At 43.8% G+C, this 22,058-nt stretch overlaps 1 protein-coding gene across 1 annotated transcript in view; it reads left to right on the top strand.

Annotated features, from left to right (window-relative positions):
* The window catches only part of LOC138165360 (ELAV-like protein 4), a 115,711-nt gene that overhangs the window by 69,087 nt on the left and 24,566 nt on the right, over positions 1–22,058 (top strand). The window contains exon 3 of the mRNA XM_069093613.1: positions 19,329–19,432. Within this exon, the coding sequence (XP_068949714.1) occupies positions 19,329–19,432 (104 nt within the window). The remainder of the gene's footprint in view (positions 1–19,328; positions 19,433–22,058) is intronic.

Here is a 22,058-nt window from a genome sequence, read left to right as displayed (position 1 = left end):
CATGTGACAGTCTGTGCAAGAACTGTGATCACAGCCCAGGTCTCTTTGTGGTGGGGGTGAAAGGGACTGAGAGGCAGAAAGCCTGAGTCTTAGACAGGGCCCTAGAAAATTAGGCTGGATGATTTCTTAGGTCCCTTCCCTTTGGCTCTGTCTGCGATTCTGTACATTTTAAATCTTATTAATGTATTAGTTCATTTTTACTATGGAAGTCTTATGCCCTCATGCACCTGGAAGAGACCACTTTTAATAATCTACTCCAGTCTGCTCATTTAGTGGTTTTACATGGAAGTGGTGCAGGGGCCTGGAGTAAGGAAGAGATCAAGTTCAAATGTTACCTTAAGATAGTTTCTAGCTGTGTGCCCCTGGGCAAATCACCCAACCTTTGTTTGCCTCAATTTCCACCTATGTAAAATGGGAGTAATTATAGCACCTAATCTCCCTGGGGTGGTTGTTGTGAGGGTCACCTGAGACAATATTTGTAAAATACTTTGCAAACCTTAAAGATTTGGCGTTATTATTCATTATTATTATAATATAAGGAAAATGAAGACCAGATAGGAAAAAGGACTTACCCCAGGCAGCACTCTTCTTAAAATGAATAAATCCACATAAAAATGATAACAGTGTCCTTTGGAAGTAGTTTTCAGGAATCATTAACTTTAGCAAAGTTGAGTCCATCAGCATGTCAACTCAGCCAGTGTCCTTAAGGGCCCAGGTGTCCGAGTGTCCAGCACACAGCCATGATTCCCACTAGTCTCTGCCACATCCTCCATGGCCTTATTGGCTCCTTCTCATCAGTCAGTCTCTTAACAGGCCCCTCCTATGAGCAGAGCACCATTGTAGATGCTGGGGAGAGAAGTAGAAAGAACCAGCTCCTCTTGTCCAGTAATTTATGTTCTAATGACAGCTACATGCAATAATGTAATATACTGTACTTTATTATAATATAATATACTTATTAACTACATAAATAAAAATAGATTCAAATTAGCTAAATGCATCGTCATTTGGAAGGGAGATAGTCCTAGTGGCTGGGGGGACAGCAGGACTAATTATAGCATTTGTCTAGAGCTTCAAGCTTTATACTGTACTATCTGTGTATTACTTTATTTGGTCCTCATGCCAGCCTTGCGAGATAGATGCTATGTGTCTATTTTAGATGCGGGGAAATTGAGTCTGAGAGAAATTAAGTTATTTGCCAGCTACTAAGCTATTTGTGGTGCCTTCTGAATGGTACCACGAAAGAATATATATATGTATGTGTGTGTAAATATATATATTTTATATATATATATATATATACATATTTCTCAGTACCACCACATGATGTTTTATATAAAAATTGACTCTATTGGGGCACAGAAAAATTACAAATAAATATTTAAAAGCAAAATGTTAAACACATCCTTTATAGATCATAATGCAATTAAAATGGCAGTCCATTCAGGAAGCACCAACAAAATATACAGGCCGAAGTAGAGAATTATTAGCAAAATTTTATGTAATGGATAGGTTAAAGAAGAAATTATAGATAGAAAACTAACTGTGAAAGCAGTGATCATGATACATACATGAAATTCAGAAATGCAGCTTGAGTAGTCCTTGGAGGAAAAATTATATCCCTAAGAATAAATGTCTGGAATGGAATTTGAACTCAGGTCTTACTGACTTTACTGTGACTACACTGCACCAACCCAGCTCCTGAGCTATGTCTTAAAGAGAGAAGGACTCTGGGAAGAAGAGGTAAGGAAAGAGTGCATTTCAGGTATGGTTGACAGCTGGTCCCCTTACTCGTGAATTTCATTTTCTGATCCCCTTCCTGCTTCTGACTTAAAGTAAGTACATCACATAAACTCAGAATTCTACCACAAAGGAATAAATAAATATGAGGGAGAAGTAGGCACCAAATATATTTCTTTTAGACATATTCCTTAGTTTTGTCTAAAATTATTTGAGTCTGGTCAGGATCCAGCTCTTACTTGATTCCCCTGGTTTATCCATTATATTTAAGTTAACTCAGCCAGCATTTATTAAGCACTTACTATTCCTAAGAGCTGTAAGAAAAGCAAAAAAAATCTAATGGGAGTTGGAGATCATCCTGGGACGTTCCTAGCTTAGCTCACTGTCTCTTTGTCCTCATAGTTTTGTTAGCTGGCACCTTGGTAGGAAGGTAAAAAGACTTCTGAAGAGTTTTTATTTTGTTACTGTATATTCTTAGGAATATGATTTTTCCTCTGAGGACTATTTGAGCTACGTTTCTGAATGTTGTGTATGTTATCATTATCATTTGTCTTTTATATCTGTAATTTGTTCTTTAACCCATTTGTCACTTAAGATTTCAACAATAATGTTCCACTTAGTCCTGCGTCTTCTGTTGGTGTTCTCTGAATTTAGTGCTATTTTTAATTGCGTTATGATCTATAAAGGATGTATTTAGCATTTTGCTTTTTATTATTTATAATTTTCTCTGCCCTAATACAGTCAGTTTTTATTTTTAAAAATGTCATGTGGTTGATATTGAGAAATATGTGTGTATGTGTGTATAAATATATATACACATACATATACATGTACACATATATACATATGCAGTCTTTAGCAGTACCATTCAGAAGGCACCACAGCTATTTTGGCTCTAAGTTCTCAAAGTTTGTTCAGTTCTCTATTTTATCTTTTGTTTATCTTTCTGTTGAATTTATTAGCTCTGAGGGAGAAGCATTAAAATTTCTTCCTATTGTGGTATTATCTCTTTTATCAGTTAAATTTTATTTATGGATTTATAGTCTATCCTATTTAGTGCATATAAGTTAAATAGTGATATTATTGATTCATTGTGTATGGATCCTTTAAGCATAATTAATTTTATTGATTATTCTTTTGATATTATGAATTTTTATATTTGCTTCTTCTGATAGCATGCTTGCAACTTCTAATTCTTTGGAAGTACCTGATGCATAATCATTTTTCCAGCTTTGAACTTGGAATTTATGCTTACCTTTGCTTTTTAGATGTTTTTTGTAAGTAACAGATTGTGGAGTTGTGTTTTCTTATTCACTGTTCCATAAATTTCTTTTTTATTAAATTATTTTTAACAGCAAGAGAATTAGGTTTACATTTCCCTCTATATCCCTACTATTGGTTTTTTTTTTCCTTCAGAACATTATCCTTTCCGATTTTAAGTCAGTACTTTGTCCCTACATGTAATTTGGCTTTGATGTACCCTTATTTTCATAAACTGTCCCCAGTTTAAGACTCTAGCTACAGTGTCCAGAAATATACAGGGACCGTCAATCTAGAGTCTGTTCATAAGGGTCTTGCCACATCATATTTGGTTTCCAGATCTCAAAGGCACCCTTCGTCCTAGATTCAGACAGGAAGATCTTAAAATGCTTCATAAATATATGTTCACTGGTATTACCCCTTTTTGTCCATTCTTCTCAGTCATGTGTATTTTTTGTATCATATCGCCCAGTCCTAAAAGAGTCCATAATTTGATCAGCATGGGCTTTAAATGCAGATTGCAACCTATGTACGGCCAGCCTGTAGTGGTTCACAAGATGTGAGAGAGCTGAAAAGCAAGTGTCCAAGCAGGTAGCCTAAGGATGAGTGTCCTGGAACCTAGCCAGATGACAGGCCCTGCCTCAAAGCCTTCCCCACTTGGTGTGGGACCTTCTCAGCCTATCAGAGCCACCTACCAGGCTCAAGAACTGTGTATGGATTCTGTGTGTGCTTATCCCCCCACCCCTTAAATAAAATCTAAAAGAAAGTTGTGATTTTTAAAGGGCATGATAAGATAGGAAGGAAGGAAGGAAGGAAGGAAGGAAGGAAGGAAGGAAGGAAGGCAGGAAGGAAGGAAGGAAGGGAGGAAGGAAGGGAGGGAGGGAGGGAGGAAAAAAGGAAAAAAAATGATTACTTTCCAGGCTACATTCTTGACTCTGCCACAGAAATCTTTTCACTCAGGAAACTCTCTCCTTCCCTGGACTTAACGCAATGGAAGGATCCTCCCCCTACCCCCTGCAGCCTAGCTTCTCTATCTACTTGGTTAGTTCTTTCTAGAATCTCTATTTTAAGGATGCTTAGGCCAACCATATCTTCATTCCTCTCCCTGCTACACTCCTGACTCTCCCAGACTTTCTCTTCAGCACCCTTTAGCCATATTTGGAGATGGTGATTATAGGATTATACCAAGGATATGTGTCTGGGTATAGCACAGGACGTGGGAAAACTCGGCTAGAGCTGTATCATGGAGGAGCCAGGGAGGATGACTGGCACGGACCCACTAGTTCAAGTACCTCTTGTCTGGTACCCAGCCTAGAATTGTATTGTAGAACTCAAGAGCTGACAGATACCCCTTAGGGTGTCTTGGGCAGCCCACTCCAAACCCTTAATCCTGTCCCTGCCTTCTCAGAAGAGACTTGCACTGGGGACCCAAGCCCACATGTGTCTAAGAGCAAACTCCCTCCCCCTGAACTGGCATATAAAGAGCAGCTGGCTATTTTTCTTTAAAAAAAAATGGAACTAGTAGCTATATCCTCATGTTCCAGAATCGTGTTTGTGTGTGCACTGGGTGCTCAGAATATCTGTCTTTTCAGGTACATCCACACACAGGTGACACACCTTCCTCCTCTGAGAACAGCCATATGTTGGACTAGGCTAAATTTTCAGAGCTGAGGCCTTAGAACAAGCAAGGAAGGTCCCAGCTGAGGATTGCAGACTCTCGGGGTGAGAAGGGACCACACCAGCTAATCAGCCCAACCAGTGTCCTAGAAGGAATCCCCCTTTACAATGTGCCTGATAAGTAATCATCTCAACTCTGCTGTAAGACCTCCAGGGAGGGAGAACCCATCACCTCCCAAGAGGTGACTAGACAGCCCTAATTCGTGGGAAGTTGTCCTTGACATTGATCCTAAATCTGCCTTTAGAAAATAGATGCCCGTTGCTTCTAGTTCTCTTCCTTGGGACTAAGCAAGTCTCATCTATCTTTCCTATGACTGTCCATCATATACTTGAAGGTAGCTCTCTGTGTGACCTTGGCAGTTATTTAAATTCTCTGGGGGCCTTGGTTCCTCGTCTATAAAATGAGAAGTTTGAACCATATCATCTCTGAGGTCATTTCCCCCTCTTACCCTGGTATCTTCTCTTCTCCGGGGTCAATATTCCCTGTTCCTTCAACAGATCCCCCTATGACTTTTACCATTATGGTTGTCCTTCTGGACTCTCCAACTTACCCATGCCCTCAAGCCATGTGACTCAGAGCTGAATATAGAATGTCAGATAAGGCAGAATGGGACTTCGATCTCCCTGATCCTGGAAACCATTCCTTCCTTAATGCATCCCCAATCACATTAGGTCTTTTGGCCGCCCTGTCATGCTGCTGACTCATATTGGGCTTGCAGTCCACTGCAATGCTCTGGTCTCCTTCAAACTACTGTTTATCCATGCCTCCCTCATCTTATGTTTGTGAAGCTGATTTTCTGAACTCTAGTACAAGACTGTATATTAACCCCTCTTGAATTTCATCTTGTTGGATTCAGCCTGACACTCTAGCCTGTCAAGTTCTTCTTGAACTTGAACTCATCCACTATGTTTGTCGTCCCTGCTTTGTGTCATCTGCAAATTAGATAAACATACCAGCTGCCTTTATTCAACTCCTGGATAAAAAGCATTAAACAGCACAGGGCCAGGCACAGATCCCTGGGAAACACCTCTCAAGACCTGTTGCCAGGGTAACATTGAAACATTAAAACATTACTCATCAATTCTCAAATACATTGGATTGGGATAGCATCTAGCTTGTATCTCTCCATCTTATTCCACCAAAATAGAAGTAGAAGTTTTATCAAATGCTTGATTGAGTCACTGTTCACTCTTTCCATAGAATTTCTTTAATCTCTTAGTTCAGTAACTGTCAAAAAAAAGGAATGAAGGTCAGCGGGGCATAGCTGTGAAGGCTCTTTGTGAATACTGCCTCCTGTTCTAAATGTTCACTGACCATCTCTTTAATGACCCTTTTTGGACTTTTCCAAAGAATTAAAGTCAAGCTTATACATTGAAGACTCACAATTCTGTTCTCTTTCTTGAAAATTTGTGTTATTACCCTTCTCCTATTTTGCACAATCCTTTCACCATCTTCTTTCAGTGATTATAGTGCATTGGAGGTCACATCTGCATTCATAATGTATCTGACGAAATAGTTCATGTTGGTGAAGTGACTCAGATTCCTCAAGGTGTTCTAACTGGGTTCTTTCTGATGTTTCTTGGGTATCAGTCCTCTTAGCAATTTTTCTTTTGTCATTTTCAGGGCAAAAGTGATTCTGCTTTTCTGATAAAAGAGGGGCAAAATTAGAAACCAGCCACTCTGCCTTCTCTCTGTTGTCTGGGATCATTGCCCCAACCAACCCCAAGGCACTGGTCTAATCCTTTCTTTGATCTTTCTTCTTCCTTCTGTATTGGGAAAAGCCTTAGGGATCCTCTTGTCCAGTGTCTCTTGTTGACAGATGAGGAAGATAAGTGATCCTGAGATCACCTGGCTGGTAAATAAAAGGTCGATTCTAGACTTGAACCCAGATCTCTGGCTTGAGTTCTACTCCTTGGGTTATCAAGCCATGCTCCCTCATTTGTAAGGGCTGTATCCTCAAAGTGCTCTGGCTCCTATGTTTGTTTAAGCCCACTTTCCTCTCTGCACAGAATGGTTTATTTGCTGATCAGCAAGCATAGAAGTAAGTCTAATAGAATCAGTCCTTCCATGGTGGAGAAGGGGACCCTAGAGGATGTCTGCTTCATCCCCTCCATGAAGAACGAATCCCCTCCATGACATCCCTGAAGAGGGATTTGTTTCAAGGTGATAAAACGCTGCATAGTTAATTAAAAGATTCCCAAGTTTAAAACCAGGGAGTTAAGCAATTAAGTTACTACCAAATACCTTTGAGTTAACAGCTATTTTAAAAACACCGAAATGAGTTTTTAAAAGTTTGAGCTGAAAATAGAGGAATATTTATTAACCTAATTCATTCTACTTCAGCTTTCTAAAAGTGTTGTTAAAATGAGATGGTTTGCTCTCTTCTTCTCCATTTTAAAAGTCTTAAATCCAAGTTTTGTCCAACTTGGACAGGCCCTCTCTTCCAGGTTTTCAGTGGGTCTGTTTCTCTGTATGGAATGAAGCTTGACACATACAGGATCTGGACACAGAACTCCATTTCATTGCATCGTCTTAGGTCCTGGAGTCTTCATACTTTAAACAACATACACCCACACCCACACCCACACACACACACACACACACACACACACACACACACACACACACACACACTCACCATCGCTTCCTTTATGGTTCAAGGCCCAGCTCAAATTTGTCTCTTCCAGGAAGCCTTCCAAGAAATCCCAAGGAATTAGTGACTTTTCCTACCCGCCCTCATTTAGCAAGTACCTTTCCCGAGCATCTTCTTTTATTCCAATCTCCACTGAAATTATTTAAAAAATAATATTACAGCCTTGCTGAGGCATAAACATAAAGTATATCTCCCCCTGCTAGACATCAAGGTCTGTTTACCTCCTCATTCTTTTTGTATCTTCTCTAGTGCCTGCTGTGCTTTATTGAAGATGATTGTTCTCAGTCGTAGTTTTTTAACAGATTTATAAACCTATGAAGCCAAAGACTCTTGTAACTAAGAGATAATATGCCTTTGAGAGTCAGTGTGGGGTAGTGGAAGGATGACTGACTGGATTGGCCATCAGAAGACCTGTGCCATCTTGGAACCACTGAGAAGAAGCTTTTCCTAATTTTGTTGACCTTGCATGTGTCCTGGGATCTCCTGGAGCAGGGATTATTCTCCTTGTTTCTATCAAGGGTCCCTTGGGAAGGCAGGCAGGCAGGTAAATCCCAGGGACTCCTTCTTAGAATCTTCTCTTTAAATATATAAAATAAGACACAAAGGAAACAGATTTACTGAAATATCAATATCAGGATTTTTTTTTAACTTCATGGACCACCCCTCCCCCCTGCCCCGGTTAAGAACCCCTTGTCCTAGAGCCTCCATTTCCTTGTCTATAAAGTGGGAATAATAATGTCTACCTAGATTTAGGTTGTGAAGACCAGTTGCAAAAGAATGAGTGAAAGTACTTAGAAAACTAAAATGATGCCAACGTTAGGTATTCTTAGCTCATCTAGCCCCTTTTTGACAGATAAGGTGACTTGTTGGGGACAGGCTGCACTAAGTGGCCTCTAAGGGTCTGAGAGTCTGAAATTGAGGCCCAGAAGGGATCTCCCGTGCCCTGGATCACGCAGCAGCTAGGCATCAGGGCCAGTACGTGGGCCCAGACCCCTCCACTCCCAGTCTATCCTTATTTCTTCTCTGGCTAAAGGCGATTCACACAAAGTCGACAGCAGGTATTTATATCCTGTGATTCATTCCCCCATGGACACCCTCAACTCCTTTGCTAATCTTTGTTGCTGGGCCCAGCTTTTTACTCTGGATTTTAAAATGCCTTTGAGTTGACAATAACTCAAACTCAGAAGATGATAACACAAACCCCTTGAGCCAGTGGGTGGTGGGCGAGAAGTTTCATCATCTGAATTAGGCCCCTGGTTTCATTGTCATACCGCTTCCTCTGCCCTCGCTTGATGCCCTCCTGTCCCTTGGCATCTGGCCCAAAATTGTTCATTATCTCTTGGCCTCAGCTCCTCTGGTGATGAACATAGTTCAGGCATCTTTGGGATGCACAGTCCAGCTCCAGGCCTGGGCTGCAATCCTTCCTACCTTAGAGAGCCATATAGCTAGATTTGCTTTATGACAAACAAAGCAGCAGCTTCTCATCCAGAGCTGTCCAAGACTGAATGGGCTGCCTTGGGAAGGCTCCCTGGCAGTAAGAGCCTCAGGTAGAGGCACCGTGTTCTAGTATATAGAGCATCAGAGATGGAATCGGGACGTCCTGAGTGCTTCACAGTCTGCCTCAGACTCATACCAGCCCTGTAAGCCCAGGCAAGGGACTCCCTCCACTGGGGCTTCTGTAAAATGAGGAGATTTTCTCTTGTTGAGTTTGAGGCCCATTTTAGCTCCATATCAAGGATGCTGGAAAACCACTTGGCAGGTATGGTGTAGAGGTGTTTCCGGCACAAGGGATCCCTCTGTCCATATTTTGGAAAAGGTGATAAACACAGAAGAGGTTTGTGGGTGGAGTGACCTAGGTACCTCACCGCCTTGTGAATGTCAGAGGTGTTGGAGATGGGACCGAATGAGAAGCGACCCCAGAACACACCCTAAATATTTTGGGCTGCCAACTTTCACCATCCAAGAGAATCAACTCCTTGTGATCTGTCTTTCTCAAGAAATAGAAGAGCAAATAAAAAGTGGCTTAATTCAGTCTTCTAGTGAGTTTGGTTGTATTTAGAGAGAGCGCAGAAGAGCCAGGTTGGAATTCTGGTCCTTCCATTTATTAGCTTGCAGGACCTTGGGAAAGTCGATTCAAGGGACCTTATAAACCAGCTAGCCCAACCCCTGTGTTTTACATGTGAGGAAACTGAGGCCCAGAGAGAGTAGATAAGGTGCCTAAGGTCACACAGTCAATCAGTCAGCCAGCATTTATCCAGTACTTATTATGTGCCAGGATCTGCACTAAGCAATGGAAAGAAATGTAAATTCAGGTGTGCAATAACTTACCCTCAGGGGGTTTCTATTCTATTAGAGGAGAAAACATATTATATTATATTATAATATATTAATTATATTATAGCATGTCATAGCATGTCATGTATCACATATATCATATCATATATATTAGATACATGTTATACATTTATATATAAATAAGATTTACAAATACTATATAAATATAATATAAATAAAAGATATTCAAAGTAGACAAGAGGTACATTTGGGAAGAGTGCCTTAGTGGCTGGGAAATGAAGGAAGCCCTCGTGCAGCAGGGTATGTAGGCCAAGTCTTTCCAAAAGCCAAAAATTCTAAAAGGTGGTCAGAGGCAGGAGGAGCAGAGTTGAGAGTTGGAACAGCAAAGTCAGTCTGGATGGACAGTAGTCTGTGTGAAGGAGAATAATGTGTCATTAGACTGGCGAGGTACGTTGGGTCTAGCTTGTGAAAGGCTTAAAATGTCCAACACAGGAGCTTGTATTTGATCCATGAAATAAGAGGGAAGCCACTGGAGTTTATCTGGTGAGGAAGAAAGACGTCATCAGACCTGGACCATAGGAACGTCATTTTGGCCGTCAAGAGGAGGATGCATTGGAGAAGTGGGAGAGAGAGACAGAAGGAGCAGTTAAAAGGCAGGAGGAACTGTATCAGGGTAGTGATTGTGCGAGTGGGGAGAAGGAAAAGGATAGGAGAAGTATTGTCTAGGTAGAAATGACAAAATCTGGTACTTGATTGAATGTGTCAGGTGAGAGTGAGGGATTGCAAATCACAGGGCTGGAAGGCTGGTGGACAGAAATTGGGGGTTGGGGGGGGAAGAGAATGTGGACATGTTGAGTTTGAGATAACTATGGGCTGTCCAGTTTGGAATGCCCAGCAGACAGATGATACAGAACTCAAACTGTGGGGAGAGAATGGAGCCGGATATGTAAATCTGAGAATCATCAGCATGGAGAAGATAATTAAACTCAACTGGAATTGAAGCTATCTGTCATAGTAACATCTAATGGAGGGCGAAGTGGGAGGTATCAGGAAATCATGGAGCGACTTCATGAGGTTATGGTTTCTTTTTCCCTGTCTGAATTAATGTTGAGATAATAAACCAAGGACTTGGAAGGCCTTGCCCCCAAAGAGGCATGTGCCTGTCACATCGTGCACATCCATCCGAGTGGCACCAAGAACTCAAAGCAGACCCCATGTGCTATTGGACCCTGAACCTCAAGGAAATATATTTAGTGTCAGTCTTTGAATTGGGAGGGACTTCAGGGCTCATCTGGTCCGTACTACCCCCTTCCAGAGGTACATACTGATATCATGGTCCTCTTCAGGAAGGAAGGACAGACAATGATCTGTGAGGAGTAGCTACCCCATGGGGCACCCAGCTGGGCAATTCACTCAGTTGGGCAACTCAGCTTCCTTCCTTCCTCTCTCCCTTCCTCTCCTTCCTCTTCCTCTGTCCACATAGGTATCATACCCTTACCTGTGGGTACTTTGCCCAAAAGAATATGAATTTTGATCTCTGAAACCCACAAGATAGCTTGGGTTTTACGGACTAGATTTCTTTTTTAAGGACCATACCTGAAAAGCTAAATCACCCCCCTCTCTCATTGATTGGCCAACAAAAGGTCTTAGCCCATGCCTCCCTTGGTCTTTGTTTGTGCTGTGATGGCCCAGTGTGAATGTAACTAGCAGTTGTTTCTGTTTTGGCCAGAACCCTGAAGTTCTTCACCTCCCAGATTTATTATTATTACTGTTGTTGTTGTTATTATTATTATTAGACTAGGTCAAAGAGGCCTCTTTTGCCTCATTTCTTACATAGCCTTAATCACTGAATGGGTGCATCTTACCTCAGACAGACTGAGACCTGAGAAAGACCTTAGCTTTAAAAGGCTGAGGTCTCCCCCTGCATCCTGGGCCATCTCCACTCATCCTGATCTGTCTTGCCCTGGACCCAGATGGCTCTGGAGGGGAGTGAGGCTGGTGACCTTGTACAGCCCCTCCCTCAGATCACTTTCCTGACATCATGGTCCTCTTCAAGAACAAAGGACAAGCTGTTGGGCAGTCCTAAGAGTTGATGTCATGGAAAGAATGGCCCTGAGGTAGCCCTAAAGGCTTGAAATGGGATGTGCCCATGGGGGCAAAATATTAGCTTGAGGCATTCCAACTTGGAGGAGCAGCAGTGTCAGAGGCACATGGAGGGGAATGGTGATGATTTTGGAGGCTGTTGGTGGGAAGACTGGCCTGGCAAGAGTGGAGAATCATGTTGGCAACAATGGGGGATGGAGCTAGATTAGGGAAGGTCTTTGTGCTGTTTTAAGGCAAATTCTTTCACATTTGTTTTCCCTCTCCTTCTTTTCAAGTGATAAAAACTTAGGGGTTTGTCCATACTGGTGAGGGCTTTGACTGAGGAGATGAAAGTGATTATTTTTTAATCTTTAGGAATATTATCCTGTTAGAAAAATCTCCCTGATACCCTTGAACTTGGGACAGCAGAAATCCTTTGGCTCTCTTATTGAGTTTCCTGGACCCTTGTCTACTGAGATTACAATGTAACATCCATCCATCGATCTATATATATGTCAGTCTTTTCATTTAGATGAAATTAATTACGTTATTTCATTTTTGTAAAATAATCATTGATACTCATATTATGTTGCAATGTGTTTTCAGTGAACTTTACATACATATCATCTGATTTGAGCTAGGTAGAAATGGAATTGTGGTAGCTAGATGGCACAGTGGATAGTGACAGGCCTGGAAGACTTCTCTTCCTGAGTTCAAATCCAGCTCCAGAAACTTGCTAGCTGTGTGACCCTGAACAAGTCACTTAACTCTGCCTCAGTTTCCTTTTGTGTAACATGAGCTGAGGAAGGAAATGGCAACCTCTTCCAGTATCTTTGCCAAGAAAACTCCAAAAAGAGTCATGAAGTGTTGGATACAACTAACGTATGACTAAAAAACAACAAGAAGAAAAGAAATGGAATTAAGTCTCTCTCAATAAATGAACAGCATTAATTAAATATGTTAAGCCCTAGAGATAAGCACAAATGAAAATATTTTGTTTGACTGTAACGTACACATTTTGCAGGTGAGTAAACTGAGCGTCATAGAGATTGTGTCTTGCCCACAGTCATGAGCCAGAATATCATTTTATTTTAGAAAAGATATTTCTGAAAAAGGTATTTTTGAAGAAAAATACAGAACTTTGCAAAAATCAGCAGCACCCTATTACAAATAAATACAAATCCATAGGAAGAGTGAGCTCAGACTTAGGCACAGTGGTAATAAGGCACATGTGTAGATTTCATCGGTGGCAGAAGTGCCCTTGATGACTTGGAGGGCCTTTCCTGAGTCCATAGCTGACTCCAGTGCCAGGGGTCAGATTTCTTTGAGTGACTCTAGGTCTACTCCAGTTTGTTCTCAGTGTCTCTTTATTCCCAATACAGATACTGTCTTTAGCCACTGACACTGGTGGCTGTCATTGACAGGCAACAAGCATTTATTAAGTGTTTATTACATGGCAGGCCCTGGGCATACATACACAAACAAAAAGAAAGACAGTTTCAGCCCTGCCATCATGGGGCTTACAGTATAATGAGAAAAGACAGCACACAAAGGGGAGTCAGAGAGTAGGGGGGGGGGGTGAAGTGGTACCAGCTGAGTCTTGATGAAGAAGTCCAGAAAATTAGAAACAGAATTAGGAGGGGAATAAAGGGTAGCCTTTCCCCCAAATGGAGACCCTGGAAGAAACTCTCCAGTTGGAGAAGGGAGCTGGCCTGGTGGAAGGGTCCTCTGGCATGAGAAGGATGCTGAATGTTGCAGGGTGAGGAGACCACCAACTCTGAGGGAATTTCCAGGGTGAGACTGTACTGAGACAGACTGCTAAAATATAGAAAGCCAAAGGCGCAACCAGGATGAGGGTGAACTCTGAATGTGATGACACACACTTCTGGTGGGACCTCAGATCTCACCAGGTTATCTGGGTGTTTTCATTCTTGAATGCTTGTTTACCTAAGATCGAGAGAGGGGGAGACAGAGACAGAGAAAGAAAAGGAAAAAGAAGGAGGAGGAAAGAAAGGAAGGGGAGAAAGGGAGAGAAATGTGTTTGTCCACAGCCACTGTGGCCAGGCGGGAGACAGGGTAGCTGGCCTTTCCCCACCTGGCTCTTGAAGGTACCACTCAAAGTCACCCCTTCCACTTTGGAACCAAGACATTCAGAGGAAGGCATGAGTTCCCCTTTTGTATATATGTTGAGTGCTAACTAAGCAACCCCTAAATCATCAGTTGTTCTGACGCTACAGCCATTTAGAAACCTCCAGTCTCTCATAACCAGAAACAAGCTCCCCCTGACCCAAGCTTCAGTGGGTAAGGAAGACCACGGAGTGGGCCAGAGACAGTTGTGTGGGAAGGGCTTTGAATGTTTAACAGCCCGAGCCTAAGAGCTATCAGGGTATGCCCAGAGGGGAGGGGAGACAGAAATAAGCAGGTTAAGGTGAGGAGTCTTTGAAATTTTCTTACCCTCAGTTTCCTCATCTGTAAAATGAATGAGTGATGAGAATGAAAATAGCATCTGCTTCTTGGTTGTTTTGATGGTCAAATGAGATAACACAGAAAGTGCTTTAAGACACTTTATCAGTGGAGGCAGGGAGGGAGGGAGTGGGAGGAAAGAAGTGTTTGCTGATTGCCAGCTCAGTGCCATGCTAAGCACTTTACAGATATTATTATCTCATTTGATTCTCATAACAGCCTTGGGACATAGATGCTGTTATTAATCTCATTTTACAGTTGAAGAAGCTGAGGTAAACAGGTTCAGTGACTGGCCCAGGGTCACACAGCTAGCACATGTCTGAGGCCGGATTTGAACTCGGGTCATCCTGATTCTACATCTACGTTCCATCCACTGCATCATGTAGTGGCCTCGTTGTTAGTGTTATTAGTAATAGGTGTTTGTTGACTGACTATCCTACAACTATTCACTTGCTTTTAAAAAAGAGTTAAGGTATAAGACTTTATGTGTATCCCTATTCAATTTCATCTTCTTTGACTCGGCCCATTTTCCCCAACTTTGTGTCATTCAGTTCATGAACATGCATTTATTAAATTCCTACGTGTGCCAGGTTCTGTGCTTGATAAAATAGAAACAATCCCTGTCCACATTAAAGAACTTTTATGGGGGAAGGAGGAACGTCGATGACCTCATGCCCAGATAAGAACGAATGCAAGTTAAAAATGCCCCCTAAGTCTCCTTCCAGGTCATTGGTGACCGCGTGAACAGGACTGGAAGGGTCTGGGGATGTCCAGGGGCCTGCCCTGCACCCTCCCTTATCTAGGCCAGTGCAGGCCATAGCCTGGGGTTTGCCTTAGGAGTGGGCGGTACCCTCCCCCCCTCCTCCCCCCAGTCATCAGCATCTTTTTCACTCTGATTATATTTTGGGTCTGCTTAGGTAAATTTATCAGTTTTCCCTGAGCCTGGCTGACAACAGGAGGAGGAGGCTCAGATGGGGCTTCCTGGGGCAGAGCGGGCAGCCAGTGGATCATTCACACCCACATGATCAGGTGTTCACTGCCCAGGGATTTCATCGTGCCTGGAGGTGCAGGATTTCAGCCTGAGCCAGGGATTCTTACATCCCCCAAAAGTCCTTACCACGCTCTGATGTTTCCATCCACAGCAGGTGCCCATCTGGCCCGGCCTCAGGAGCTTGGCAGGTAGAGGAGAACAGAGAAAAGGGCAAGGTGGACAGGATGGCCCTGTGCAAAGACCGCCTCGCAGCGCCTGCTCAGGCCTTGCCTTGCTGTGTGGGTGTGTGGCACACCCCACCTTGATGAACCCCGCTGGTGCTTCCTGTCCCCTCTCAGATGCAATTTAAAGAACTTTTGCCATGCAAAGCTGTCTTTCCAGTCTTCTTACACTCTCTGCAGTCTGTCAGCACCAGGTTACTTACTGTTCTAGCATGCCACACTCCATTTCCCATCACCAGGTCTTTGCATTGCCCATCTTCGGTGCCTGGAAGGCTTTCCCTCCCACCTATCCTCCTTCAGTACTCAGCCTCCATGCCGCCTTCTCCAGGACTCCTCGGTCCCTCCTGCTGGGCTTTGGCCTTGGTGCCCTTCTCAATATGGATATCTCTTGTTCATACCTAGCGTTGCCTCCTAGGACTGTGAGCCCTCTGAGGGCAGGGCCTGCTTTTGCTTTACTTTGCGTTTCTACACAAACATTTGGCACATAGTAGGTGCTTTATAAGTGCCCTTTATGTGTCTGTAGTAATAGGTGTGCTGCTTTAAAGCAAGGGGGGAATGGATTAATGATTAAAAATCCTTTTCATCTGGCTCTGAAATGCAGACAAACACACGTGTATGGGCACATGTTCTTTATAACTCAAGGAACTCTACTCCAGACTAAGCAGTGGGATGTCCCAGCCCAGACCTTCTCAGGTCACCCTGAGCAACCAGAGTTACTCTGGACACTCCAGTGGGTATTTGTGCCCAAGGATGGAGCCACATTTGTAGAACCCATATCCTCGCCCTTTAAAGAAGTGAAAAATGTGCCTACCTGGGGCTTCGATGCTCTGTAGCACAGCCCAGTGCTGGTATGGTTTCTGAGTACTTTAGCTGGAAGTTATGATGATGGGGCAGAAGAATGCACCCGCCAGATGTGCCCAGGTGAGATTTTCCTTATGTTTTCCATGTTCTTTCCCCCACCCACCTCTTCTTGAGTTGTTGAGTAAACTGGGTTTCTCCTTCAGTAAATGGTCTGCCTTGGTGAATGTTTGGTAAGCGCTTGCTTGGCGATGCTGTGTTGGGGCCATTGGTAGGTACCTATCACATGCCTCTGTTTGATGACAGGTGGCAGCCTTTTCTTGGTGTTTCCTCATGAAACAGTGACTTCTTAGATTCAGGGCAACCTAGTGGTCTTCATGGAAAGGGCAGACCAGTCAAGTATATGGCAATCATTAGCCATCAGGCTTCCCTGCTTCACCACCTCCAGGGAGGATCCCAAGGAGTTTGGATGTGAGAGGCAGCTGGAGCAGCTTCTGATTTCCTTGCTCCTAAAGGTCTTTTGCTTCTGTAGGCTTTCCATCTTAGGGGCTCCAGATGGTCCCCACCTAAGAGCAAATGGGTGATTGACCTTATATGAGAACTTGAAAGTGAGTTGTATTTTTAATTTCCATGGATGTCTGCCTAATTTTAGAGAGGCTCCTGTCTTCCCCAGAAACAGACACCAATTCCCTTGTTAGGAATTCTCCTACATAAATTCTCACTGGGGGCCACATGTCAGGAGGGAACAAATTGTCACTTCTTTCAGGTGTTAAAGGTAAGTCAGGAGGAGTTTCAGGAAGAGGCAGTTGTGATGTTGTGGGTTTAATCGAGCACTCTGCAAACCTTTGAGCACTATATAAAGGTTAGCCATTCTTTTGGTTTTGTTTTTGTTTTTAAGTGGCTAAGTATTCCTGACTTTACATCTTCTGATTTTTTGACATTCTCCCTCCCTCCCTCCCTCCCTCTCTCCTGCTCTCCCTTTCCCTCCTTCACTCTCTCCCTCTTCCTTCTCTCTGTGAATTGGGTCAGAAGTGCTAGCTGTAGAACTGACCACATTTCTGAGAGCGATACATTGGGTGAATGTGACCTACAGAGAAGCGTGTGCTTCAGGGGAGCTCAATGGAAGTAAAAGATAATAACCTGGATGCCATTTAAAATAGCGACACGTTGTGTCTGGAACTGTCTGTAAGCACTTAGTCACTGAAAGGAAGCATGGGTTTAAATAGAAAAGACGATAAAAAGTGTTTTGGTACACGATTCTCTTTTTTTAAATGGCTTCTGTTGTCTTCAAGGTAAATTTAAATGAGAAAATTGCAGGATATAAGTGGATTTAATTAGATTGATGTAATCTGGCTGCATAAAGCCCAGGCAAAATGAGAAGAAGCTGATGTTCTAAAACCAAAGCCATCCAGGCCTTGTTCTTGTACTTTCCAAAATGGAGCCAGAGAAGGCTTTTGGAAGGCACGAGATGGTGTAATCGACAAGGGCACAGAGCTCACCTTCACTGATGACGTGTGGCAGGAGTGCTTAGATGCCTCGTGGCTGTGGATGATATTCGGTCTCATGTCCCCTCCAGGACCACTCCCCTCAGTCTCTCTAATGACAGATAGACTTGGCGGGTTGCATATACCATCACGTTCTTCCAGAGTCAGAGGGAAAGGGGGGAAAGGGTGGAGATGGGGGCAGGGGGCGAACTTGGCTGAGAGATTGAAGCAATGTATGTGTGTATATGTGTCTCTCCATGATATATACATGTATGTGATCTATAAAATATATAAATATCTACACATACACATGTCTGTGTGTGTGTAAATGTTGCAGGGTGGTGGCCTGACTCTTAAGAAACTTGTTGTCTTTTTTAATGTATAGACAGGTATCTTTCTTAAGCATTTTTTTAAAATTGATTTTTAAATTATATTAGGTTTTTTTAAAAATTTCATGATACAAACCCAGTTGTTTCCTAGGGTCCCCTCCTACTACCAGTATCAACACAGACATTTACCAGCAAAACAGAAGCTGTTGAGCTGATTTTGGCTCTCATCAAGCAGCAGTGACAGGCTGTTTGGTCTCCCATCAGCGTCACCGGCGGCGCTCTGAAGGAGGCTTTATATAACCTTTCTTTCCTGGCGTGCGATGTCCTTTCATTTCACTGATGGCGGCCCTGCCTGACGCCCACAGTGCCTGGACACTTGGGCTAGTTCGTGTGGCTGTCCCGCAGCCGCGCTGCTGAAAGGAAGGGAATGTCAAAGACGTAAAGTTTCCGAGTGATATTTTTAGCTGGTGACACATGGTGGAGAGAGCTGATGGACTATTTATAAGCATTAGCATGGCTGCAAGCACATTATTGGTTTTAGAGTGGCTGCCCGTTTTTGGTGATGGTGGTGGTAGTTTTTGTTAATTAGGAACCCCCACTGTTGTTTCCTCTCATTTCTTTGTAGACACATTGCCCCCGGTCTCCTTACAGAGCAGCCAAATCCCTCAATGCAAATGTCTTTCACTTCACCCTTTGTACTGCACTCTCGCTAGTTGACTCTGGTGGAATTTCAGGGGAGGGGGATTTTCTTTTGGGTGAGTGGCAGGGCTTGAGGGTACATAGCATCTGCTTCAAATTTTAGCATCATTTACTCTAGAGGCAGTAAACTTACTGAGTCCCTATAGTAGAAAGATCACTGGGCCTGGGTTCAAATCCCACCTTTGACAATTAGAAGATTTTGTAACGTTGGGCAAGTGACATCCTCTCTCTGGGTCCTAGTGAGCTCAGCTTTACTATCAGAGGATTTTACTAGATGGAGACCTTTCCATCCCCAAAGCCATGATCTTCTTTGTTGTCAGGATTCCCTGTTCTTTGGTCTATGAACCCATGTGGCCAGTAAGACCAACCCATGGTGGCACCTGCCATTTTGCGTGTGGAAGACAGTGACATCTGGCCTCTTAGTTTGCTGTTGCACCGTGTATGCATACTTTGGTGGTTCGTTCCCTAAGTTAAAGGCATAATGGAGGAAGTTTTTGTAAACCTCCATGTTGGGAATCACATTTGGCCAAGGCAGTGGTCTGCAGTAATGGGTGTCTAATGTTCTCCTGATCCTGGGAGTTTTGCCTGTCTCTCTAAAGATGCTAAGTTCTCTTCTGTCTCTATTATTTCAACAGGACAGAGTTTAGGTTATGGATTTGTTAACTATATTGATCCAAAGGATGCAGAGAAAGCCATCAACACTTTAAATGGACTTCGACTCCAGACGAAAACCATCAAGGTAAGAGAATGCCAGAGCTATCCGTCTGTCCATCTGCCTGCCCCACCATCCAGGCCCAGGGAGAACCAGAGCTGACACCCCTTCCCTGCTACCCATAGGCATGGCTGTATGGTATCTCCTCTCCAAAAACCAAGGCAGGTCCCTTGGCAGCTGGATGGGCATTTTCATCATCACCCCCACCCCCACTCCCCTCACCCCCAGCCCAACTGCAACTTTTTCAGATTTTTATTTATGGACAAAAACATTAGCAAGAATTTTGAGCTTTAGCAGGAATGGGGACATTTTAAAAAAATTACCAACATCCAGAGGCAAAGGAATATTCCATTGGGTTAAAACAATTGACAGACAGCTGGTGGAGGGGGTCTTGGCTGGGGGTAAGGAGAGAAATCAAGGCGATCTTGGGCTGCTCCTTGGGAGATGTTGTCTCTCCAGGTTTTCTTCAGACTCTACTTTGTGCTAACATGATGGGCCTCTGAGTATGGATGAGAAGGAGAAAGGTACCTGCCCTCTCTCCCACAATCTCCATCCCTGCCTCTAACATACTGGGTCCCATGCTGGCCAACTTCTAGAATTGGTCTCCCGAGCTTTCTTGTTCAGAACACTGATAAAGCCTGGGAAGAAAGGAGAAACCTCTCCCAGAATGGGACCGTACAGCTCTTGATTTCTGGGAGCATGAAGTGGAAACTCTGACTAGAATAGACTTAATCTTCCCAGCTGATAGAGGGAATACTTTCTGAAGGACAGCCCAACGAAGAGGGAGGAGTTGGAGCGGAAGGTCATCCGAGGGGGGAAAAAGGAGTTTTCTTTTGGACTGGGCCCGGATGTGGTGGGGTCAGGGGGGATTCTCTCAGCTTTTGGGGGAGCAGTTTTACTTTTCAAACTGTGAGTTTAGCTCAGACTTATTTTAAAAGGTGTTTGCCTTGCCCTGGCACGTAATGATGGGTGCAGAAAGGCCCATCACATTTTGGATGGCAGAAAGAATCCACAGCCCAGCTTTGGGCTTTAAGAAATCAAACACTCAAGGAAAATACACGCACGTATTAGCAAGACTTGACTCAGTGCTTGTGTCTGCTGTGGGGAGGGAGCTCCTCCCATATCAACAAGACTGGCCAGTCCACTTGGTCACCATGCTGTGCTCACTTAGTCTTTCTTCTAGGCACTGTCACCCTTAGAAAGACTCCCTGATTTTTGAACTGAAAAGGGTCCCTTCTTCCCCAGCCCAGGTCCTCTTCTCCTTGGCTTCTTCCAGTCCCCATCTCCATACTCTTGAATCCAGGGACACTGGACGTTCCAGGTCTCAGCTCCAGGCATTTTCTCTGGCCGTCCCCCATGTCTGGAACATTGACCCTCCTCCTCTACCTACTGCCTTCCCCGGCTTCCATCCTGCCTCCAGGAAGCCCTTCTCAGCCTCTCTTAACCCTAGTGACCTCCCTCTCTGATGATCTCCTGTGTGTGGCTTCTTTGTATAAATGTCTGCTTGTTGCTGCCTCATTGAGGGCAGGGACTGTCTTTGCCTTTCTCGATGAGTCTGGTGGTGGTTAATGACAAACAGCTGTGATTACTGTCTTCAGTCACTGCCAGGAGACTCTCTTTGGCCCTAAGCTCCATTTTACGGATGAAGGAACTGAGCTTCAGTGAGAAGTTACTGAGTTACCGGAGGCCCCACGGCCACTCTGGGCAGCCAGCCTGCGAGCACTGGGAGGTTTTCTCCTCCAGTCCGATCTCAGTTCAAGGGCATCTGAGCTGGGAGGGACCTTAGGATCATTTTACAAAGGGGAAAGTGGAGGCCCAGGGAAGTGACTTGCTCATGGTCATACAGAGAGTGTGTAAATCTCTGTAAAAATAGGCTGAATTCATCATCTGGGATGGTTTAGATTGGGTAGCTCAAAGATTGTGTGTGTGTGTGTGTGTGTGTGTGTGTGTGTGTGTGTGTGTGTGTGTGTGTGTGAGAGAGAGAGAGAGAGAGAGAGAGAGAGAGAGAGAGAGAGAGAGAGAGAGACTCTCTCTGGGCCTCGGTTTCCTCACTGTAAAATGAAAGGGGCAGGTGATGTAACCTCCGAGGTCTTTTCCCACTTTAAATCTATGTTCCCACGATCCCTGAAGCCCCCTGACATTGTGGGGGCTTTTCTGTCACACAGTAATTAGGGCTTGAACCTGGGTTTCTCTGACTATAAAGCTGGCTCTCCATCCACTAGGCAGCACTGTCCCTCTGGTGATAGTTATATACATGGGAGGAGTCTTCAAGACCCTCCAAGCCTCTGCCGCCCTCTCCCCTCAGTCCGCATGTGACGGTGCCTCACTTCCAAAAGTCGATTTGTACCACAAAATTATCCTGGTAAGGATTTTGAAATTTATATTCACCAGGGTCTTAGTTGGGGAATTTCTTTAAATAATCATTCCTAATTTGGATTTTAAGAACAAATTAGATTATTTTAGAATTCTGTTCCAGAGGGGAGTCTTATTCCCTCAGATAGACAGGCGCCGCACCCCCTCACAGAGAAGTCACATTAATTCCCCACACGAGCACAAAGATTAATAGGGTGTGTGTTCATGGGTGGGTGGCTGTGTACTCTCTCTCTCTCTCACACACACACACACACACACACACACACACACACACACACAC

This window comes from Petaurus breviceps, unplaced genomic scaffold (genome assembly GCF_028583685.1).
Source record: "Petaurus breviceps papuanus isolate PSGF00001 unplaced genomic scaffold, PetGlider_PUasm1.0 208, whole genome shotgun sequence".
Lineage (NCBI taxonomy): Eukaryota > Metazoa > Chordata > Mammalia > Diprotodontia > Petauridae > Petaurus > Petaurus breviceps.
Note: the sequence above shows the minus strand (reverse complement) of the source record. Positions and strands in the feature narration are given on the sequence as shown.